This window comes from Rutilus rutilus (assembly GCF_951802725.1).
Source record: "Rutilus rutilus genome assembly, chromosome: 6".
Lineage (NCBI taxonomy): Eukaryota > Metazoa > Chordata > Actinopteri > Cypriniformes > Leuciscidae > Rutilus > Rutilus rutilus.
This window is the reverse complement of record NC_140214.1, coordinates 4677967-4703302: the sequence shown is the minus strand read 5'-3', so window position 1 is coordinate 4703302 and position 25336 is coordinate 4677967. Positions and strand designations below refer to the sequence as shown.

General features: G+C 38.7%; 2 protein-coding genes across 3 annotated transcripts in view; both read right to left on the bottom strand.

Moving 5' to 3' along the window:
- Positions 1 to 707: 707 nt before the first annotated feature.
- On the bottom strand, positions 708 to 17416 carry chico. 2 transcript variants are annotated; one of them, XM_084412709.1, is made up of 7 exons: positions 16774 to 17416; positions 8408 to 8505; positions 6214 to 6277; positions 5508 to 5552; positions 5108 to 5170; positions 4845 to 4919; positions 708 to 4256 (listed from the first exon to the last, which is right to left on the bottom strand). In XM_084412709.1, exons 1-7 carry the CDS (start codon positions 16798 to 16800, stop codon positions 4032 to 4034), a joined length of 597 nt encoding a protein of 198 aa, XP_084268835.1. In that variant the 5' UTR covers positions 16801 to 17416; the 3' UTR covers positions 708 to 4031. The 2 variants fall into 2 exon arrangements, with proteins under 2 accessions (XP_084268835.1, XP_084268834.1); XM_084412708.1 differs by having other exon boundaries at positions 708 to 4259; positions 16774 to 17404.
- Positions 17417 to 22855: 5439 nt separating this feature from the next.
- Positions 22856 to 25336, bottom strand: part of gna11b (guanine nucleotide binding protein (G protein), alpha 11b (Gq class)) — a 47157-nt gene continuing 44676 nt past the window's right edge. Inside the window, exon 7 of the mRNA XM_084411300.1 lies at positions 22856 to 24638. Within this exon, the coding sequence (XP_084267426.1) occupies positions 24448 to 24638 (191 nt within the window). The 3' untranslated portion in view covers positions 22856 to 24447. The remainder of the gene's footprint in view (positions 24639 to 25336) is intronic.

Sequence of the window (25336 nt, the reverse complement as noted above, 5' to 3'; positions counted from 1 at the left end):
ATTAAATGATTATAGATTTCTGTATATCTCAGACCTGCGCTAAATGTCCTCTGGGACACATACACCATAAATGTAGCTTTATACATACAAAAATGTGTACAAAATTATATGTATATTGATATATTTATACATGTACATAAATTGGCCAGCAGTTTTTTGAGATCAAACGGAAAGGATAAAAACCAGAAAACGTAATTTAGAGATAAAAAAAAAAAGAAACAAAAGAAAGGAGAATCAAGGGCTCAATAGCGAACGCTTCGTAGTATACATCAGCACTGGTGTACTGAAAAACACAAAGGAATTATGGGAAAAAATCTAATACATGTCCAGGAACACACAATTAGAAAATACCCACAATGCACCAGTGCATATGTACAACCTTAGGTCGACGTGTCTTTAAAATAGCATGGAATATTAGCATACTACTTACTGTGCAGTATATACTGTGTGATGACCTCATTTAGCGTCCATTTAAAATAAAAATGGTTATTTTGTAAATCGCAGGTATATTTTTACACTGGAAAAGGTCTGTGTGGTTTGTTGTAGGTCATCTGGGTAATCAAAGTACACAGAAAACGTGCACACTATGCAGGGCACTATTTATGCTGTAATTATGACAAATCTGCTAGGTTTTTTATTAACAGAAACTTGGGAGTATTGATAAGTTAATCAATTCATTTTGTGATTTTTTGGGGGGGGGGGGGGGGGGGGGGGGTTGAGTGTTTTATTACTGTATTTTTGATCAATATCAATAATAATGCATCCATTTAAATGCTTTATGGCTATCTTGGATGTTGAGAAGCACAGCTGCAGACACAGTAAAGGTAGTATGCCATTCCAAACATCCTATTACAGCTTTACAAGCAAAGACTGTAAAAAAGATGGATAGCGAGTCTCCGCTTCTTTCCACTGTAGAAAAATGAAGCCAAAAAATGACGTCGTTCAGAGCCCGAGTCTGCGAAGTAGTGGAGTATCAAGGTCCCGCCCACACTCGATCTCAAGCACAGCTGTCAATCATGACGTTACACCCCGTTTTTATAGCATCAAATAACTAACTAAAACCAAACTTATTGGGAAAATTAACCCATGAACATACATCTGTGATAAGAACTAGTTAAAATGACCGAAACGATCTTTCTAATAAAAGTGTTTAAGGTGTAATTGGAATTTTTTGTTTGCCTCGCGTCCCATTCGATTACATGGAGAGGGCGGGGTTTATGAGCTTTACTGCAGCCAGCCACCAGGGGGCGATAGAAATGCTTTGGCTTCACTTTTCACAAATCATTTAACACGCACTCACTAGCTGCCACCTTCTGGTCACACATGGAACCACATTCACTGCAAACCAGGCGGCAGAAAAACAAACTTCCTTTTACACAAAAAAAAAAAAAAAAAAATGAGGATGTGGGTCCGGATTGGGAATCTCTCTTTGCTTTTCTCAGGACTGTCACTTTCTTACACAGACTGTGGGCTTGATCAGTTCAAGGGCTCTTAAGGCTTTGCTTTACCTTGTTTTCTAGGCAACATCGACAGTGTGCCGTCTTTTTATATAAAATACTTAAATCAATTAATGTGAAAGGGTCACTACAGGGTTTAAACCCTTAACTAGATAAGCCTAGAATAAAATATCATGAAATACATTGAATATTAGATTAACAGAGGAAATTAACTGCAAGCATTTCTGATCCACTAAACAGACCACTGGCCAGCTGAAGTGCTTCACTAACCAGTGACGTGAAAGCATCGGAATCAGATGCTAGGCCATTCCAGGTGGTTGCCAAGGCGTTGCTATGGTTTCTAGGGTGTTCTAAATGTTTTTTTTGTAAGTGCATTGCTATGCAAATGCTAGACCGTTGATATGCGGGCTGCTAAGTTTTTCTGAGTTGTTGTTTGCACATTGCAATGTATTTGAGGTGGTTGCTAGGGCAGTTGTGCAGTTGCTAGGGTGTTACTAGGTGCTTGCTAGGCCATTCTGGGTGGTTGCTAAGGTTTTCTGAATATTTTTAGCATGTTGCTATGTCACTACTAGAGTGTTCTGTGTGGTTGCCAGGGTGCTGCTCTGTGGTTGCTACATTGTTCTGAATAGTTAAAGAACAATGCTAGGGCACGTTTTGATTAGTTGCTAGGCTGTTGCTATGTGATTGATAAGTTGTTCTGAGTAGCTGTTTGAGCGTAATGTGTTTGGGGCGTTTACCGGGGCAGTTGCACAGTTGCTAGGGTGTTCTAAATGCTTTGAGCATGTTGCTATGCCACTGCCAGAGTGTTCCGAGTGGTTGCTAGGTTGTTGCTCTGTGGTTGCCACAGGGTTCTGAATGGTTGCTTGTACATTGCCTTTGCAAATGCTAGATTTAATTGGTTGCTAGGCCACTGCTTTGTGGTTAAGTTGTTCTGAGTGGTTGTTTGTGCAATATTTGTTTAGGGTGGTTGCCAGGGCAGTTATGCAGTTACCAGGTGGTTGCTAGGGTGTTCTGAATGTTTTGCACATGTTGCTCTGCCACACCTAGAGATATCTGGGTGGTTACCAGGGTGTTGCTGTGTGGTTGCTAACATATTTTGAATGTTTTTGTGAATTCCTATGCAAATTCTAGAGCTTTCTGATTGGTTACTAGGGTGTTCTGAATTATTTCTGTGCCACTATCAGAGTATTATGGGTGGTTACTGTGTGGTTTTGTTAGTGCATCGCTATGTAAATGATATGACGTTTTAATTGGTTGCTTAAGTGTTGCTATGCAGTTGCTAAGTTGTTCTGGGGTGCGTTTTCCAAAAGCAACTATGGTCGCAAGTTCAATCCTTACCAAAAGAGTTCAACAAAACTTATGAATATAGTTGGCTAACGATGCTTTTGGTAAACGCAGCCCTGCGTGGTTGTTTGCGCAATATGTATATGATGGGGTGGTTGCCAGGGCAGTTATGCAGTTGCTAGGGTGTTACTTGGCGGTTGCTAGAGCGTTGCCTGTGCGTTTTGGGTGACTCATAAGTGTGCACTACCTAGTCTCTATGATATTCAGGTCTCTAGATATGGTTTGGGTTCCTCCGTCAATATCTATGAAGCATTTTTCACCCATTTTATCATCTGCCAGTAGAGCTGCACGATTCTGGATAAATCAAGAAACATAATTTTTTGGGGGATGTTTTATTACAATCAGCGTTTTTAAACGAATCTCTTGTATCAATGACAAATACATTTTTAATAGTCCCTTGTCGCCACCTACTGGGCGTAACAATATAATCGATACAATCGTTATTTGAAGCAGCGTTACTTTCAAAAAGGGATTCTATTCTCATCGTTACCGTAGACAACAGTGTTTATATCCGAACTATAAACTGTTATCCCAGTACTTCTGTGATAATTTGAATATTTGTAACACAGAAATAGTGATACAGTGTGGCTGAATAAACTGTTTGTGAAGCTGTTTAATTCCTATAAATGACAACTGTTCTCTCTGGCTCAGCCCAAACACCAACGCAGATTTGAGTGTTCCGGTGTGATTTTGTCAAAGTGATTTTTGTCGAATTGTTGTCATTTAGGAATAAGATTGAGTGGGCGTTTGAATCGAGATTGCGATGTATTAACGATTAATCGTGCAGCTCTATCTGCCAGGAAAAATTAAGAGTCATTTACAGTAATAATACACCTCTCCTCAACAAGACACACGATTTGAGGTATGTTACATGCTGAAGTTTAATACTTAGGGTTAGGGGTTTGTTCAGATCACTAATATGATACCCCAAATATGATAGTAATAGAACCTTAGCAAGCACCACTAATGAAAAGCAAAAGAATCAAACAATATTACAGAGGAAAGATTCGCTGTAGAGAGAGAGAGGGGGAGAGAGAGAGAGAGAGAGAGAGAGAGAGAGAGAGAGAGGAGAGGAGAGAGGAGAGAGAGAGAGATTGAATCAGACCCAATCCAATGAGACAGGTGTGAAGAGAGGAAAAGGAAGGTTTCGGCGATCTCTCCTCGTCTCTTTCTGAGCTCCGCCACTCTTTACAGAACTCATGAGACAGAATCAAACCATCTCTACGAAGGCTAGTCGGATTTGTCTGCATCATCCTCGCGGTGGCCGTCAGCCCCGTCGCGAGAGCTCTTGTCCTCCTTGGCCATGTGCGCGTGTGACGCGAGGATGCTGGACAGCGACAGGAGGCCAGAGCTGGAGGTGACGGCGGGCAGGGAGGGCTGAGTCAAGCCCAGGGGCAGATGGTTCATGGGTAACGCCAAACCCTGAAGCTGAGAGAGCTGGTGAACCTGAAGCTGCTGCTGTGATCACATCAAAAAACAAACAAACAAACATCCGTGGAGGTTAAAGACAGCTTTAACTTTCTTATTGTTGACATGCATGTGCATTTAACAACGACAAAGCCACATTACATTTAACTTTACATGTAAAACACTTACTGATAAGAATATAATTGTAATGCGCACTTTATTTTGCCATAATTTTCACTATTATTTCGCCTTTCCGAGTATGAGAGCGCTAATACAGAGTTGTTTTAATAGCGTTGCTTATTCGAACCGTCCATTTCAATGAATCGGTGCAAATGAGAATCTAATATTCAACAGTTTGAAAATTTGCTTGAATTTCATGGAATATAAATATTATAATATTGCAGTCTTTTACTTGCATAAAACCAAAAAACTAAATATTCTTCATTCAGTGCGGAAAAATAATTCTCGCATAAAACAATTTGAATCTAATTGGCTAAAATGATGGATCCTCTGATTTTCTAATATCTGTATTTATGTATCTGTATACATATCTACATACATACTTTCTTTTTTCTTTAGCTATAATCTCTCGGCCCTACATAATAACACTCATGTTGAACAGTATGAAGATCCTACCCGAATAATTGAGTTCATCTCAGGAGGAGTGACCTGTTTGGCTCGCTCGATCGCCCCCAGGACCTGCTGCTGGTGCTACACACAAAAACACACACACACATTTATATCTGCAGGTAAGATAAAGCACAGCACACAAAAACCAACCAAAACCCTCTTCAGTGTATAAAAGCAACCCATGACCAGCAAACCAACAGCACATTTATGTCACTAATGAGGCTGAGAGTCATTATAGAGAGTGTCATAAATAAATCACACAGTCTGACCTCTTGAGACAGGTAGGGCAACACCTGAGCACAGATTCCGTTCAATCTCTTCACGATCTCCGCCTGCGGACAGAACACAAGCACATCTCATGGGTTTACATGCATTAATAAGGTAGCTGGGGATGCGCTTACAGTCTGCTGATGTTGCACAAAAGCACATGAACAACAGTCAGTCATGATAATGTATGCTGACCGCGTTTGATGGAAGAACGCTACTGAATCTAGGACGCTGCATACGTAATGTACAAACCATACAAGTAGAGTTCTGCACTTTAAAGGAAACTATGCAGGTTTTGCTCAACCCTCAATCTAAAAAGCTACATTTCTTGTCATATTTATTAAATATTTTGACAACTATGATAATGCAGACAAAAAAAGACACACAAATTCATATTCTCACCTGTTTGTGCATTTCAATGTTGAGTCCATATGACATCTCGTAGTACTGCAGTCAGAGAAACGGGAAAGAGGAACAGAGCAGGTATTTACATTTACAGATACATATGAACATGGAATAGCTGGACTTTTAGCGATTCCCATTTTCTAGGGTAAATTAGGACATCTTAAAACGTCTCAAACAGCGTCTCAAAGAGGCATTACAAAAGAGTGTGGAGAGAAGAAAGCAAAACACACAGTGGTGCATTGACAGTCAGAATCTTTACATTCATTAATGATCTTTTTCTAGTATTTCTCCTGAAACTGTGATTTAGTCTCGGTGCTCGAAGCGTCGCTCTGGGGTAAAGCAGCAGATCACTCAGATCTCTGCGGCCCCGCTCTCAGACACAGCTGTTACTGACACACATTCACATTGATCCGTCACGAAGACGTCAATACGCTTGTGCACACTTAAAACCCATGATACAACTGATCAATGAGACGCTTGTGTGTGAATTACTGCAGACGCCCACAGGGTTACAGACAAAAGAAAAAGACTAGATTAAATGAATAAGGGAATGGAAAAAATTGCACAATTAAGCCAAAAAAAAAGGGGGGAGAGTGTACGAATTGTGCATATAAGAACTAAATAAGAGACTATAGAAAGAAACAGCATAATCTGAGTATAACTATAGGTCTGATAAAATGTTGAACATTCATGCTTTACTCACCATTATGTAATGACGCTGCATTTCAGATTTCTCACTCGCCAGTTTATCACATTCCATCTTCAGACTAGGACAGAAAGAGAGCAAAACACAAGGCAGCATGAGATGAAATGTGTTTAAGGAGGGAAAATGACATGATGCATCTTTAGGTGATGGAAAAGATGGAGAAGTTCTTATGGTCTGAATGACACGGTCTGCATGTATGACAGCTTAAATATTTGCATTTCACCCTAAAACACACACACACACACACACACACACACACTCATTGAGGCTGTTAGCTGCACTTTACCTCATTTTCTCTCTTTCACTCTCGAAGCAAAAAAACCCCAAAAAACGAGAGAATTCTGCAACATTCTATCACCATGACAACAAGTTTTCTGTCTGGACAGTCTGATGGAGACTTGTGATTGGCTGGCCGTGCATTTAGAAGAACGTAACTATGAAATAATGTATGATTCTGTCCTTCATATAATACTTCACCCTTTCTAAAAGTGGCTTTGGTAATGTTTTACGTTAAATTGTCTGTGCTACACATACACTACCACTCAACAAGCTTTGGGGTCAGTAAGTTTTTGAAAGAACTTTCTTATGCTCACCATGGCATGAATAAAAATGGCGATATTGTGAAATATTATTACAATTTAAAATTTGTGAATATATTTTAAAATGTGATTTATTCCTGTGAATTTTCAGCATCATTACTCCAGTCTTCAGTGTCACATGATCCTGCAGAAATCACTGAAATATGCTGATTTGCTGCTAAACAAACATTTCTGATTTTACTGACTGACGCTAGTGTATAGCTACACTAAAAACTGACATAAGTGGATATATATTAGCTTTGGACGTCATCTATATGCTAATAACACTCCTAAACGTTGACAAAATAAACCTTATGCAAATTTACAATCATTCTCTGCCGGGAAAACTGTTTGTGGTACAAATTTTGGATATAAAAATTAACAAATGCACTCCAGAATGAGAATGTCCTTCCCCCAACATCACCTGCCACCGGCTAAAAGCAAGTAGTAAATCATGGTTTATGACTGTGATGTAAACTAAAGACTATCGACTAGTTGAAACAAATTACTTTTTTTTTTTTTTTTATATCCCCATCCCAACGCCCTAAAATCAACACAGGAAAGAAAATTGCATTTGTCAAGCCATTTTATGAGGTCTTTAATCACTAAAAGCAATAATAATAATAATAACAACAACAACAATGTAATCACAAGCAGCTCCACAGCATGACGACTCATTAACCGGCATGATTTAGTGTGTTCTTGGGTAAATACTCAGTGACGTGACGTGCCGTGATTTGATTTTAAACGTACACCAGAGTTATGGCTTTTTCACACGGAGAGAGAATATTCAGCGTGGAAACCTAAAGCGCCGCAGTGTGTCGTCTGGTCGAAGCGGCAGATCTGAAAGACATCAGCACACTCTCGTTTGTTTATCCTTCTCCATTTCCCTCTTCCTTCCTCCGTCCGTGGTGTGTCTGATGTGTGATGGCCGGATGCCCTCCATGATCGCTCGTATCTGTGGTGCTGACAGATGATGACAGGAAGCTTTTCCAGGAGGGGTCGCGTTCACACCATTCGACCGACACAGAGAGGAATTCACTCGGGCAGGGTGTTTTTAGGGTGTCGAGTGAAAGTGCCCGTGCTTCTCAGGGCTGTGTTGAATGTGCTTTAACTAACGGGTAAACTAGTTTTGTGTATTTGAAAGCTTTGGTATGTGCCTGGCTACACTGCCATTCAAAAGATCACCAAGGCTGCATTTATTGAATCTAAAAAAAATACAGTAATTTTGTGAAATATTATTGCATTTTAAAATATGTTTTCTATTTTTAATATATATCTTAACATGCGATTTACTCCAGTGATCAAAGCTGAGTTTTCAGCATCATTACTCCAGTCTTCAGAGTCACATGATCCTTCAGAAATCATTCTAATAAGCTGATTTGCTGCTCAAGTTTTCAATGTTGAAACCAGCTTAATGTTTTTGTAGAAACTACGATGCCATTTGTTTCAGGATTCTTTATTTGAAATATAATCTTTAGCAGCATTATAAATGTCTTTGCCTCTTTTGTTCAATTTAATGCACCCTTGCTAAATAAAAGTATTATTTTCATTGAAAAATAAACCCTACTGAGGCCAAACCTTGTGACGGTGGTGCACGAGTGCTTGTATACCTGTGATATTGTGCCTGCAGGAACTGAAACTCGTCTTTGATGCGATCACAAGAGTCTGATGTGGTGAATTTGAGCGGCTGTGCTGATTGAGACGAAGCCTGAAAAACAAAAGGCATTAGATGAGAGATTAGATTCGACAGTGACTGATGATGAACGAGCGAGGCGGTAGCTAGGAAGAAGTAGGCTAACACACTGAACCATATTTCAATTGTTAAAACTCTTCGTTTCCAGTTATCAAGCTAATTTTAAGACTGAACTGATGCTAAAATGTGCAATAAGTGCATAACACAAAATGTTACGACCACAGACAAAAAGCAAACCCCAGCCATGATAACAACTCTTTTGATCATATTTAGCTTGTGGTGTGACTGGTGTCCCTTCTCAATAGCATTTCATTACTGCAAAGTGCAAACAGGTTAAAAGAATTCTTCTAAACGGCACAACTGAGACCGTGATTATATCTCGTATCTGAGGTGAGCTGCTCAGGTCAGGCTGAAATTAAAGCTTCGCACAAAACAGAATAGAAGGGCCATTGGCTTTTCACCTCTGCCCTGCTTTACTAGGGGTCGCTGACATGTGACCTTTAAGACCAGACAGACAGGAACAACACAAACCATCACACCTTAGAAAGAGAGAAACTGGATATGTTTCTGTGCTCAGCGTGTTTTACAGTCACACAGTCGTTTGAAAGCGGACAGATGCACACAGAAATTGATGGACAAGTGTGTGTGTGTGTGTTATGATACAATTGGCCCCCAGAGGAGGAATATACAGGCAGAACAAAACATCTTTTACACACACACACTTTCAGTTTTCATGTCTTATGGGGACTTTCCATAGAAAGTCCCCTAAACTTTTATACTGTACAGACTGTATATTCTATCAAACTGTATATTCTATCCTATCTCTTTCATGAAAACACATTAGAAAGGTAAACTAAAGCACCTTTCCCATTCTCCTCCCTCACATTCATGAATGTCCATCCCTCCATGTCTCTCCTCCTGTGGATGATAAGTGTCTCGAGGGAGAGGAGAGACATGTGTGTTTCAGTAAATCCCTCTAGTCACTAGTCTATGGGCTGCTAATAGAAATCAATTAGAGGAAGAGAAACAGCAGCATCACCTGTGACCCCTGAACCTCCTCCTCCTCCTCATTCACTCCAGCATCATTCTCAGATTAAATGTGCTTTATTGGCATGACACTATTGACACACTAAACTCCAGTCAGAACACCGTAAGCCTCACACACGCTACGGGACAGAAGGTCGTCGCCCTGCACACACTTAACGACTCAGGTTTCTGTTGTGTTGGTGCACACGACACGTTTATGCACTAAATTACACAGAACAGGGTAAATAAAAATGTGCTTGAAGGATAAGTGTGATGCTTTGCTCTCCTCTTGCATTCTTGTGCTCTTTTGGAAGAAAATCTGGCGACTAGTTGAAGCATGTCACGTCTCAATGAGCAACACCACAAGATCTGCCACTTCTTGCAGAGTAAAAAACATCAACAGTGACAAACTGGATCTTATAGAGCGGGCAGTGGGCACCTTAGCATTGTGACGTGTGTGTGTGTGTGTGTGGTATATATATATATATTAAAGCTTCTAGAGTAAAACAGAAATATATCAAATAAAGCCTTCATAATAAAACAGAAACACAAATAAATTAAAGAAGCCTTAAAAAAATAAAATAATGATAAAATAAAATAATTCAAATAATAAAATGTATAAAATTTAATATTTGGAATAAAACTGAAAAATAATGTTTTATTGCCAAAGCATCCAATACACAAAACAAAAAAGCACACAAACAAGCTAAAAAAATAAAGCCTCTAGAATGAAACGGCGCACACACCCGTGTGTGTGTGTGTGTGTCACCTAGAATAAAAAAAATATATAAAAAAATAAATAAAGCCTTTATAATGAAACAGAAATAATAATAAAAAATAAAAAAAGCCTCTAGATTTTTTTTTTATATATATATATATATATATATATAAAATAAAATATCTAGAAAAAAAAAATTTTTTTTTAAAAAAAAAATCTCTCTCTCCTCTGGCGGCTGTCGGGGGTAAAGGCTCTGCTGTTGCCCCCTTTGTGATGCTAATGAGGGGCTATGGCCTGAGTGACCCAGACATCTGCTGCGTGCGCACACACACACACACTTAGAGCCCTCAGGGTCTTATCTGCTTTTTTGTCTCCAAAATTGCGGCTGGTGTGTGTTAGTAGCACAGGAAGTGAGATGTTTTGAGGGGGGGGGGAGTTGAGCGTGGCGCAGACAAAAACAGTCTCGCAATTACACTCCAGCTCATGTGTGCAGGCGTATATATATATATATATATGTGTGTGTGTGTGTGTGTGTGTATGTGTGTTTTCACAGTATGACTGATCTTTCAGTGGTTCACAAACACATTAGCAGCAGCAGCAGCAGCGGGGTGTGGTGGCGGTGGTTGTGCACACACACAGTTAACAGCCGAGAGTGTGTGTGTGTGAGATTATTCCAGAGAATATGAAAGCGTGTGTGCCTGTGTGTGCGCCGGGGGGATTAACCTCTCTCTCTGTTGGGGGTGTTGTACTGAGAGGGGGGTCTTGTTAATTCAGTTGTCCTTAATAATGTCTTCCAGACCCCTGTCCACCCTCACAACACAATACACACATAATGAACCCAGACTACTCTCTCTCTCTCTGTGTGTGTGTGTGTGTATGTGTGTGTGTCTGAGAAAGAGAGTCTCATACTCAGCAGAAACGCAGAAAGAAAAAAACATTTAAAACTAGATGCTCTGAAGAAAGTGTTATGCAGCTGTTAAGGTGTTTTGAGTGGTTGATGGAACATTGCCATGTGATTGTTACAGTGTGGTTGTCGGTGTGCTTCTATGTGGTTGCTAAGGTTTTCTGCATAATTGGCGGATGCTATGCAGTTTTTAATGCTACTACGTACGTACGTACTGGCCCAAGTCAGAAAAGGCCCTAAAATTCCTATGATATTCCAACACTGTCTCATGAGAAATCATAAACGTAAACCATAACGCCCAACCTCTAAAGCATGATTTAAAGAAACATTAATGTCTGTATAATAAACAGCGCTAGGTGAGCTATAGGACAAATGTTTGTTTAAATTAGGGCAGCACAATTAATATTAATAAGAAATATGGTGATTGTCAAACTTGGTGCCAAAACGTGACGACTGCGATTTAAATATTAGTAGTATATTACAAATTAGTAATGTAATTTTATAGTAAAAAGCAATTTTATTTTGACTGATTTAGTTATTATACAGTGAAATACTACAACAGAAAAATTTCTTTGTGTAATATTTTTATGTAATGATAATGTAAATTTTTATTACTATATAAATCACAAGCATTTTTTTAAATTTGCATTTTAATTTGCAATCACATTTATTTATTTATTTTATTTTTACAAAAAACACAATTCACCCCCCCTCCCCCCCAAATCATGCAGCACTAGTTTCAATCATTAACTCATGCATAAGCAATAATAGCAGTTATGCTTGCCTTAGCAAACACCACTACGTACATAAACAAAGATAAGTGATGAGAGAGAAAGAGATCCTGTGACTGATATCTGGCTGCATAAGAACCACACACACGCACCTGCTCCTGTACACACACACACACACGTCTAACACACTCTGCTAAACGTTCACAGCTGATTAGTGGGTTTCTAACAGAATTCAAAAGTAGAATGTAACAATCATACTGTGAAATCATGAGCTGGGAATGAGCATTAAAAAAATAAAAAAATAAAAAAAGTACAATTTCCCAGAAAATGCCAACAGTGTTTCTTCGAATTTCCTGATGAATCATCACATGACCTGTGATGTGTGGAGTGCTAAAAATAGCCGTTTATCGTTGAGCTGTTATATGGAGATCTGTAAAGTTCTTGATGTTTCACTGCAGGCTCTTCAGATCAGCATTTTGGCTTCTGGTTTTGTTTAAGCACTGGTATTTGGATGGTTTTCTAAAGCACTAGAGGGTTCTTTGTGGAAGTTAAGACGGTTCTCCATGGCATCAGACTGTAAAATCCTTTAAGAGTTTGCCAAGTCAAGCATCACTATTATTATTGCACATACTGAGGGTTAGAGACTTGAACAAACCCAAACACTAAGTAGGCTAATTAACTTTGGCACGCAACTTCTTTTGCACTACAATTGCTCGGCTTGTTGAAGAGAGATGTGTTGTTATGTTTCTAAGAGACTGAACTTACAATTTACACAGCAACCAACCACACTAAGGGTGCTCTGATTGATCGTTATCGGCCGATAATAGCTTTATATAGTTCGATTGCGTTCTGGCAGTTCTACCAGGAGTCTGAAAAGGACAATAAATTTGTAACCTCTTTGCGGAGACATTGCGAATAACTCTATAGCAATGACGGCAAGAAACTAGAGCTGTGCGATTTCACAGTGGTGCGCTTTCTAAAAGCCCAAACTGAACATTCAAAACCAGCGTTTAATCAGTGATTGTTCGTAAAATACAGTCTTCAGCTGCTATTTGATAATAAAAAGTTATCAAAAAAGCATTAAAGGGATATTTCACCGCTGGAAAGATGAATGTGTATTTAAATTGGGTCATTTATGTAGTAGAAATGTGAAATTATTTTAGAAGTTGGTGCCTTCTAGAATGAGAAACGGCAGAAAATGTATTTTTGGCTCATGTGGATGAAAGACTACAACTCCCAGAATGCACTTGCTTCGCTGCCCTACGAGGCCACTCTCAAGCCACGCCTACCGGTTACAGAGGGCAGTATCGGAAGAAATGATACAGCTAGGCTACTAGTCGACTGGAAACTGAAAAGACGGCGTTTTATCGTGAGATCCCCCTATGGGCGGGTTGAACACATGCGGGACGAGCTCCTCCTACTGGCTGGAGTCTCTCGCCTCTGGATAAAAGAGCCTCTGATGAGCTAAATGACGATTTTTGCGTCATCTGAGTTTTTTTTCCCAGACACACAATACAGAAATCTCTCGTCTCAGGGGGACATGAGGGAGGGAAGCACGGTCACTCGAAAATACTACCGGGTTTCTACCGATACAAAGCTTAATGCTAATCGGTGAAGTATCCCTTTAAGCCGCGGAAGTGAGACTGTTCCCCAAGCGTCTTTCTGTGCGCATGCTCCAAGACGGAGTGAAACACGGAGAAGCAAAGTGAACTTTTGGCCGTTGAGTTTGTGCCTAAACGGTCAAATACACACCGAAAAAATTGTCAAAATGGTTAGTATTCGCTTAAACACCATAGGTTATGTCGTATGTGTAACAATATATCGGATTTGTGGTATTAAAGTATTTAATTAAACAGTTCAGACTAGTGAAACTTTGTTAATGGGACATCCCAAAACGGCAAGGGTGTTTCTAATACGTCTGATGGCCAACTTGACATTTTCCCTCTCTATTTCTGACATATTTCATAATTAATCTGGTTATTTTTTCCTCTTTTGAAAAGTCGTAGAAATGCTTCCATGGACTTTTTCCTTTCGCTATTGGAGCACCACCTGTTTACCACCATAGAAATGTACCCAACTATGATGACTTCTGGTTCGAGAATCCCGGAAATGTGAAAAGTTTCACTTTTTTTTTTACTTTATGAGAAAAAGAAAAAACACAAAAAAACACCTTCCTAATTTTCCTACGACCAAAACAATGATATCAACACAAGACCTCAAAAAGATCAGTGTGTTATCTCAGCACAAGAGAAAAGGAGTTTGTTATTGTCCATTATCTTCACTGAGCACAGAGTTCAAGAGTTCAGATGGAGAGAGGAAGAGGATGGTCATCGCAATCTGACGAATAGCTACTTATGGTCACCAAACAAAGCTGAAGCTGTAATCCTTAACCATAATCCACTGGGCCTGATTTATTACCACAAACAAGATGAAAAGAACCAACAATTGGATTAAGAGAAACAGTGTCACACATACTTCATTTAGAATTAAGTGTTTTCTATTTAAAAAAAAAAAAAAGAAGAAAAGAAAAGAAGAAAAATGATCTTTCTCAATCCTGACTGTGAACACAAGTTTAACTGTCTGCAGCAAAATATCATTCCCTTTCAAATAATTCCTAACTCAGGATTAGTCCCGAAACAATTATCAAATCTGTCGACCACAAGTCGATAAGTAACTTCAGAGGTTTGATAAGTCAAACTGATCCCAAAGATCCTGAATTCCAAAGAACACAGTAAATCTTTGAGGCCAAGATTAAACGGGGCAGTCAGCTGTAACTCCTAATCCAAGATTTGGGATCCTGCAGTTAATCTCCGCCTGATTCCCACTTCTGCTGAAATTTCAGAGGTTTAAGACCAAAGTTTGGTCAGTGTACTTAAGAATTCATCAGCAGCAATAAGACGTGAAAATAACGTCTTTAAAGTGGTCAGTTTTCGCTGTTGATGTATTAATCTGTTATTTTAAGACACTAGAGCCTTGTCAACAACAACAAAATCCCTAAAGAAATGCTGCCTGCCAAACTTCGGGATTAATCTGGAATTCTCTATGAACGGACAATATAAACAAATCATTATTTATGCATTAATATTTATTAAATAAACTTGGAAATAAACATTAAAATATTTAGAATTAAATTATGTATATAATTAAAAAATAATAATGTAAGGTCTTTAGTTTTTAGATGGTACTTGTTTGATCTTATTAGGACTAGTATCAATTATAAAAGAATCCCAAAAGCATTTAGGGGCTGTTAAGACACCATTTTTATATATTTTGGCCGGTCATTTACACAACAACACGTTTTGGGGGCCTGAAAAACGGGTTTCAAAGTGCAAGTTTTTGAAAACGATACCGTTATCGTCTCAGCGTAAACTACAAAAACGCTAATTTGTGAAAATGATGACTTCATGCGCATGCATATTATGTGTTCAGTCAAAGCGACATCGCCAACTACTGGCCTGGCATGAACGATACAACGTTTTAAGTCGTTTTCGCGGATCTACGTGAACGGGGATCGTTTTGACGACGTTGCCGTCTGTGTGCGAAAAAGGAAAAACGTTTCCGTATTTAGTACATCGTTGTCGTGTAAACGCACCCTCGTTCCTTTAGGGTTTAAAGTGTCACTTCATGGAACTATAAGGCAGAGACCATATCAATCCCAACTGAAAACACCATGCTTCAATAATAAAATATAAAATACCGGACTAAGGAATCGTTTTACGGACACCACTCACAAGTGTCAGAACGTCCCGTTCACTTTCTCACAGACATCATCTCAAGTTCGCTGAAGACTGAAATGTTCTCCTAAATTCTACTCTCTGAATTAGCTCAATTAAAGAAACCTCCAAATCCATCCACTTGTGGGGTTTTCATTTAGCGTCCTCCTGTTTGTGTGTTCACATATGCCTGTGTGCATGGGGGAAAAGGCAATTAGGCTTGAGTGCAAACAAAATAATGACTGGGGACTCATTAACACAAGCTGCCCACTGTGTGCACAGGAACAATTCGTGGAAACGACACAATTAAGCCTCTACAGGGAGGGAACCAAGCAACTGGTGTGCAAACAAGCATCTCCGACCCTACCTGAACCAGAATACATTCAGAAATGCTTTCATTTAGACATGCGACCTGGAAACCTGACATCTGAATCGTGAGACATAGGCCAAACTGTGAAAGAAACCTGCCAAAGATCAATAAACAAACACATTAAGATGCCACTGTGATCTATCCATCCATTTAGCACAGCAAAAAAACACACAAAGACATCTTCTAAAATGTCTCTGGTAATCCAGGTGAAAAAAAATCATGTATAGATTCATATTACTGGAAAGAACAACACTGCATTGATAAACATTACGTTAGGCCTAAAATCGTTGCTTTCTGAGACTCATTTTGACAATGCTTTCAAAACAATATGCTTCATGTATGTCTTTTCAATGTCAACAATGCTCATACTCTTCTACTAAAAACAAGTAGATCCAGTTTTTGCAGGAGGAAGGATACAGACTGAACAACACTAGTGAGGACTAGACAATGAGAAACTGGCCATCTTTAAAACTCACACTGGCACAATAGTGGACAATGGTGCACAAACTAAGTGGACTTAGCAGCTCCATACAGAACTTACATTTTCTGTAAGTGGACATACGAGAAGAAAAAACATGGTATTGCCATTGTACATGTAAAAAAACAAAAAAAACGCACCTTTGTGCATGTGCAGCATGGTATTACCATGGTCCATGCCCCAAAACATGGTATAATCAGGGTTCATGTCCACAAAAACATTATAGTACCAATAAAATGGTAATAACATGATATTTTCTGTTATATCAATATAGATGTGATACAATGTCCATAACACCTGCTGTGTGACAATCAGCATGAATAAAGGAGAATGAAACACTTACCGAGTGCCTGGCTTGTGGAAACATCATATCAGCCTGTTTTTGTGCTTTATTCTTTCTCTGTAGATGATATGAAAAAGCTTTGGATTGAGGTTCTCTTTGTTCGGTCTCGATTAGGTCTAAACTGATCAGTTTGAAGGTAGAAAGGTATTTAGTCTGGTCTCCTGAACAGATTTCCTGGCTATGATCTCCAGTTTTCCTGGATTTTTTTTGTTCAGCACTGCAAAACCTACATCAACTTCAGACGGCTTTGCCTTTAGAATAACAAAAACAGAAGATTATCTTTACTAAAGTTTGTGACATTGCGGTTTCAAACACGAAAAATGAATCTTCTTTTGGAAAAGGCCAATCTCAGCGATTAATCCACTGCCAGGCTGATCATACTTGCCCAATTTCCAGCTACAAGCTAACTGGCTAAAGCTAACAGATGCGTCTATATTGCAGAAAGTGAGGAGAATGCGTTTGAAAATGAGGTAAAAGCGTCTAAAACTGGTCGTGTGTACACTAGTCTTGCGTATATCTGTCTATAAACGGTGAAATAATAGCCTGTGCTCGAAAAATCATGCCTCTTCCGCCGCTTCTGGACTCGTATGTACGGACTCGTGATGCAAGACGCCAAACAACGGATTCTACTACGGTGAAGGCTTTCCTCATGAATATTAATTACTCCGTGCTCACGTTGCCTGGTAACCTTCCGGGAGCGTATGTTTACATCACCTAATTAATATTCAATGAGTGGTCTGGCTTACTGCTGGGTCTCCGATACAAAATCTAAATCTAATATTTAACCTTCTTCCAGTATTGCAAAAAGTTTCCTTTTTTTTTTTGGCACTACTTTGTTTTATTTTTGTCACAAAAATACAAGTATGATGTGACGTGGTGTTTTACAGTCACTGTATAAGTAATAAAATGTCCTTAAAATGATTTATATTTGTAGTATTATTTATTTGAGGAAGGTGTACTTGGAAGATGTTTAAAATCTATTTGTATTCATTATTTTATACCGAGAACATTTTGGCACTATTAAAATTAAAAAAATAAATTCAAGCGTTCGCTTTCCAGCCAATCCGACAGGCCTACCAGGCGAACGTCGTGTTGCGTCATTAATATTCATAAGATAAGCCTTTATCGTAGTAGGATTTGTACCTTGGTGCGTTCGCATGCGGGATTTAAGGTGGCGCTCAGTAGGCCCATTTTAAGATGTCAAATGGATGAAATAACAGTAACACCGGAAGTGTCTGTCGGTGGAAGGTGTTGGAATTGCGCTGCTTTTGTTCCCGGTCAATGCACAGCGACTCCAACCTGTAGTACAGGCAACTGCACCCATGGGACCATTTCCACTGTGGTGAACATGTTATTTATTAATATCACCAGACATATTCCTGGAGTATTAAAGACGCCATCCTGTGATTTATAATATAATATAATATGCAAATAACAAAATTAGGATGATGTAAAGCCTATAAACAACTTTTAAAAACAAGTAATTGATCAAGCACATTATAAATAACAAATTAGCCTATACTACTGTTTAAAACAATTGTAAATGCATGTTATTCCCCCTAGGCTACAAGATTATCTTAAAGGGATAGTTCACCCAAAAATGAAAATTCTTTCATCAATCACTCACCCTGAAATCGTTCCAAAACCACAAGACCTTCGCTCATCTCCAGAACACAAATGAAGATATTTTTTTTTTTGAAATCTGAGAGATTTCTGTCCCTAATTTGACAGCTACACAACTACCACTTTGATAAAACTAATCCATATGAATTGAGCAGTTCAGTCAGAAATCTCTGAAGAGACGCGATCGCTTTATATGACGAACAGATTGAATTTAGACTTTTATTTATACATTGAAAATTATAATACAGTAAATATAAACAGAAGCTCAACCGAAACTGCTTGATGCACGAGAACAAACCTCTTTCAGAAGCTCAAACGTGATGCGTAACACGAGAATGAACCTCATTGGTTCTTGTTGAAGCTCAAACGTGCTGCGTAACACAAGAATGAACCTCATTGGTTCTTGCTGAAGCTCAAACGTGCTGCGTAACACAAGAATGAACCTCATTGGTCCTTGCTGAAGCTCAAACGTGCTGCGTAACACGAGAATGAACCTCATTGGTTCTCGCACATCAAGTGAACATGCTTGAGCTTCCGTTTACCACAACTGATGTGTGAGTTGATGAATGTTTATAAGTTTAAGTTTATATGTTTTATAAATGTAAGTTTTATTTAGCAGGTAGGGAATTTTTCTGTGTGCCCCTTCTGGACAAAAAACACAACCATACTTGGCAAACAATTTAAAATAAAGGCCATAATAGACTTCTGTGCTGAATTTATAATGTAGACAAAACAAAAACAAAATACTTCCACTTCAAAAGCAGCAATGTGCAGATTTTTAACACTTCAACATTGCAGACACTGCAAAGAAAACAAGTTACAAGACAATCAGCAAGTATAGGAACAAATTTATTTAAATTTAAAACAGATACTTTATAATTTTTCTTTTTTTAGAAGGCGGTTATGAAAATCATTTCCATGTTTGAATGAGGTTCAGGCAACAGTGGTTGAAATGAAACAAATACAAATAAAAACAACAACAACAAAAAAAAAAAAATGGCGAGAATGTCGTAAAATAAATTTCCACTATGTTTCCTCGTCTCGAGGATTTCGATGTTTGTCTGAGCCCAAAACTCCCACCTGGACAAAGAGCACATGCTTTAATAATTACAATTCCTTAAAAAGAAGAAAAAAAAAAAAAAAAAAGAGAAAAACAGCAGTTTATCTTCTAACTTAAATACAAAGTAAATCCGTTTACTCTCTTATTTAGTGTTTCACTCATTTTTAAAAGGAGACCGCGTCTTATTTCACGGTCCGCATGTGATTTGGACAACAATTGGCACTTGTTACGAGTCAGTCTCAGAGAAGGGGATTGGCACGCACAATATTATACAACATTTACATTTGGTATAATTACAAAATAAAAGGGTAAAAAGAAGCAGAGAACGAATGAGAGAGAAAACCAAAATAAAATGTACATGATTGTCCTGTCATAATAAAAAAAATAAAAAAAAAGAGAAAATATTAAAGTGGTCCTGGACATAACAGCTTTCAGGTAATGTATTACAATAGAAGAACAGGGGATGAAATCAAATTTTAATGGGTCAGAACCATTTGACCATCCATCACACAGATGCATCTAACCGTACCAGTAAACATACTTGCATGGAAATAACGTAACTGTCGTGTCTGCAAAGGGGCAGCAAATTCAAAAGGAGCATCTGAAAATATTCATATGTTCATTCCATCACAATGAATCATTGAATTAAATTGCAACCGTCATGGATTCATCTTTAGGTGCCTACACACTAGAGAAAGCTCTTACAGGAATGCGGAAGATTCATTTTTGAGTCTCTGAAATGAAGCGAATACTGAGAATTTGGTTCGAACAATAGCAACTTTTACAGCCAAATTTCCTTTTCAGGAATAATAACATCTGGTTTAATGGCACAGACATTTGAAGGAAACTCTAGCGCCCTTTTGAGTACTGAGTGTTGCTACTTCCAGAGCAATGCAATTTCAACAAGACGACATGTTTGCAATGCATCGGTCAAGCATCTGCGTTTCTGTATTTGTGTACAGTATTGTTGGCCAGATGCCTTTGAGAACAGCCAAAGCCTTCATTACTGATGTTTATTCACCTGTCCACTTCAGAACCGAAATAGAAAGCCGCAGGCGAACAATTATCTTGCCAACAGCGGGACGGATACTATTTTCAATTTGCCACTCGCTGGACAATTAGGAAGTTGGCCAATGAAGAATATTTGACCTGAGGAAGGCTGTGATTTACTGCTGTGTTCAATGTACGAAGCATGCAAAATATATGCAGGTCATTGGCAAGATCCAATAAACGAACAAAGTTTTGCCTCCAAACCTCATCGACTGTGCCCTACTGACAAAAGAAGTGTGCTTGTCACGTGACTACCAATCCTAAAATGCCCAAAAAACATCACACGGTTCACAGAGGTAGAGGTTCTTGAGGGAACGTCAAAACTGGCACAGTTATAGATATGTGTAGCTCAAACGGTCGCGCTGCGGCTCGAAGCGTTTCTAGGCATTTGCCTTGTGGCACAAAAAAAAAAAAAAAAAAAAAAAGTGCATGAAGAACAATCAAAGCTATGCCGAAAAACGTGCCCTTCTTACAATCGAAGGCCTTCGAACCGCAGATATAACAAAGCAACACATTCTCATAGTGAGCAGAGCCATAATTTCAGCAGTCGCAGTGAACTAACACCAGATGCGAGCGGCGCGACGCGACAAAAGCAAATAGAACCCATTATAAAAAGTGATGCTGTCTACACTGGATGCGGAGCGACAAGAACATTCCCGCCAGTAAACTGGTGCCCCCTTTTATTTCTGATGTTGTGGCAAGCAGGGCGGGGCCGAGAGCTGTGGGAACGGAAGGATAAAAGGAGGAGTGACGACAGAGGACCAGTCCTGGATTATTTATGTTGTGTTTTATTATGTTTACATGCGTCAGTCGTCCATGAGGGGCTGCCGCTTTACTCTCTCTTTGTTGTTAAACTTTACGTTGATCGTACGCCAGTTCCCGTCTGCTTCTTCCCTTATCAACGAACTTTGTTACAGACATAGTTCAATTGCTTGCGCAACTTCTGACACCAAGAACAAATGGATTTGCAAAGGTCGCTTTGTCGCGTCTAGTGTAGACAGCCTCAAGCTGTTGCGGCGTGATGACTGTCGCGATCCATTTGAACACTTTAGAGTAAGACATGGTATTTTAGATGATTAAGTGCTCAATGGCCATGATTTGCTTCAGTGTCTTCAAATCTAACTTACTACAACAACACTGCAGGATTTACAAAATGGTGTGACATTTCCAAACCCCACTTAAACACTGAATCACACGGGTCGAGTTTACAAATATCACGTCAGGTTTTATATCCATCAAGAAAGCGCTTGGGAATGCTTCTCTAGTATGACCGTGGTAAGTGATGAACTCAAAAGTGATAAAATAATGAATAATGCATGAGCATTTGGTGGAAATGGGTGTAAAACTGATCACGTACAACAGAAGAGACGTTTCTCTTGGTACCGAATCACACTTTGAGCTGTGACCAATTGCTTCTGGCATGGTTTTTCGTAGCCCTTGATGAAAATGAATGAAACATCACCAGTATAAAATATCAACTGTAAAAGAACCATAGAACACTTTTTTTTTCTATCTGTGCATCACATACACGATGAAGGAAACAAGCTGTGAATTTAGAAAGAAATTCAAATAAAATCAGAATCGAAAGAAAAAGTCACTACTTGCAAGCGTCGACCAAATAGATCTTCAATCACAAATAAAAAGCTGTCTATTTTCATATGGTACATTTCCTATGTTTGTTTTTAAGCACTTCACCTAAACATCATTTGGAAATTTAACAAAAAAATCTGTAGGAAAGTGAAAAGTGTGGTAAGGGAAATATATTTATAGTACAATATATTGTGTGCTTGAAAAAAAAAAAAAAAATTAAAATAGAAAATAAAATAAAAAACTGATCATTTTTATCCATAACGGAGGTTTATACAGCAGTACAGACACTAGTCTCCTATTTCTGTCTCATAACATGGGAGTGCTTCAAACAGGAAACAATAGCATTCAAATTATCAACAACTTCAGATCTGGTCCATAAATTATATAAATAAAATGTTCTTTATTTAATTAATCTTTTCTTTTGCTTAAAAATCATATTTTTTATTTTCCATATATCTCATATAACATTCACACCGCAGAGAAGGCCGTTTCGCTTATCCCTCTCTGATGTTTCCAAACGCTCTAGGTTTTCTCAGACTATTGCTCATCATAACCGTGCGCGTTGATTTTTTAAACCACATTCGTCCTCCACACGTTACCAGCTATGTGTATATCCTTTGACGTATTCATAGTGACCAAAAAAAAAAAATAATCTAAAATTAAAACGAAGAATCACAGTATCAATAATATTGTAATTCATAAGAAAACCAACAGAACCATATACAATTACGAAAAAGTGATTTTTTTTCTCTTTTTTTTGCCAAAGATAGTGTACCACAGACGTTTTGTATATAAGCAATAATGTGTATACGTATTTACAAATATAAATATACACAATCAATTAAGTTCAGCGCATAAATGCTTTCCTGTCCCCCCACCCTCGTCCTCCCACGTTCCCACCGGAATTTCGTTCAGAAATTCTTGAAATTGTTGAGCGAAAAATGTATGTTATGACAATAAAAAAAAATAAAAACTGCATAAACAAATAATGGATTGTGTGCATCTGGGCCGCTGGATGACGAATATACCCGCGAGTCTACGGCCCGGATTCTGAATTGATAAAGTATCTGTTCATGAGCGAAAAAAAAAAAAAAAAAAAAAGATAACCGCGCACTAATTTATTAGATCGCGAAGTTAAAACGAAACCGGGAAGAAAGATAAAAGATAACAACCATGGGGGAAGGAAGCAATGCAATAATTTTCAACTCTAAATGTGGAAATCTGCAGAACAATACCTATCGTATGTGTATAATCCTGTTTCGCGCACATTTAAAAATCCTTAACGCTGTCTCTTACCCATCATTAATTCGACTGCTCTTATAATTTACTTTATATTCTGTTGCAGTAGAAGAAGCTATAGTTACTTATCATTAAAACGTTTTTAAAATGATCATCTCAGCAATATACACAGATTTATTTATTTTCATCTCTCCCTCACGTGCTTTTTGCTTATATAGGCATTCTTACACTATTTTCGTTCATTATCTTTTTTTTTCAGATTTTTTGTTGATTTTTTTTTTGCATTTGCGATGCTCTCACATGAAGTTTACATTCATCGATGCGAGTTGAAGACTAGCCTCGTCGAGAGAATCATCTCTGCGAGTGAAAAGGTTCTCCACACCATCAGTGGAACCCGCTGGATTTCTAGAATCCGCCGGAATCCTCAGAATTCTAGAAGGATCCGATGGATCCGTTTCGGAACTTCTGGCACCACAGCACTAGTCCTTGTGTCCATGTACAAGTATGTAAATATGTTATTATTATTTTTTTTTAGTCATTTGTCTTTTTGCAGGGCTGTGAACACCACATTTTTTCATTCATCCAGGCAGAATTCCCGAGAAACACTCGGAGCAGAGGACGTGATTGGAGCGAGTGATAGTACAGGAAGAGGAAGGAACGTCACATCCAGTTTTTCAGGCCAGCGAATCACAGATCGTTCTCATCGTAGCTCCGGCCAATCCAACATCTCCTTGAAATACGCGTGGCGAGTCGGAGTCTAACGCCCTTTGTCAAATCCAAGCCACGTTTTGGTGGTCAAATTTGATAAAAGGGAAAGAGGCCTTTGACGAGAGCTGCCGGGGCTGAGCGGACAGACTTTGGCAAACAAATAAAAAAATAAACGATGAGCAGGACACGTCCGTTACGATTCCGCTGGACAGAAAGAGAACAACTCTGGAAGCTGGGAAAGAGAAATGAAAAGAACGGTGTGTTTTGAAGGTGTACATGATGCCTGTGTGTGTATGTGTGTGTGTGTGTGTGTGTGTGTGTGTGTTGTGGACGTAGGTGTGTGCACGCTCTGTGGGTGCCTGTTCTATGCTGATTCGTGAGAGCGGTGTCGGACTCGTCACGTCTCACACCAGGTTGTACTCCTTCAGGTTTAGCTGCAGGATGGTGTCTTTCACCGCCGCGAACACAAAGCGGATGTTCTCCGTGTCGGTGGCGCAGGTGAAATGCGAGTAGATGATCTTGTCGCTGTCGGGGTTCAGATCCACGAACATCTTCAGGATGAACTCCCGTGCGGCCTGGGCGTCCCTCTGGGGCCCTACAAAACAACGTGAACATGGAGTTAAAGACTTCAGGAGACCTGGAGGAGTTTATTTACTCCACAATTAAGAGGTCTTCACCAACTGGCAACAAGATGAATGATCAAAACAGTATTTATAGAGTGCAAAAGCTAACTGATCAGTGCTTTTTCCCATGCTTTTTCCATCATTTGTGATACTGAAAATGGATGTAAAAAACAACTTTGTAGACTAGAGATATCATTCACAGTCATTTCTTGCTGAAGATACAAAAGTTTGGGGTCAGTACGACTTTTTCATGTTTTTGAAAGTCTCTTTTGCTCACTAAGGCTGCATTTATTAGATCGAAAAAACAGTAAAAATAACAGTATTGTGAAATATTATTAGAATTTAAAATAAAAGTTTTCTACATGAATTTACTAGTTTCAAAGCTGAATTACTCCAGTTTTCAGTGTCACGTGATCCTTCTGAAACAATTCTTATACGATGATTTGTAGCTCAAGAAACATTTATTAATATTAATGACAATGTTGAAAACAGTTGCTGCTTTTTATTTTTTTTACATTATTTTTATTGATGATTTTTCAAGAAAATGTCTTATACAGCATTAAGGAAAACAAGAGAACAAGGGGAATACATTCTGTTTTGGGGCAAGTATAGATTCAGATATACAGTCATTGATTTTTTTACATTACAGTACTCAATCCTGCTTAATATT

Coding starts and splice junctions, on each gene's coding strand:
- chico (XM_084412708.1), bottom strand. CDS start 16,800: ATGATGTTTCCACAAGCCAGGCACTCG. Junction 8,506..16,773: donor TTCCACAAGCCAGGCACTCG/GTAAGTGTTTCA, acceptor TTTGTTTTTCAG/GCTTCGTCTCAATCAGCACA. Junction 4,260..4,844: donor AGATGAACTCAATTATTCGG/GTAGGATCTTCA, acceptor ATGTGATCACAG/CAGCAGCTTCAGGTTCACCA.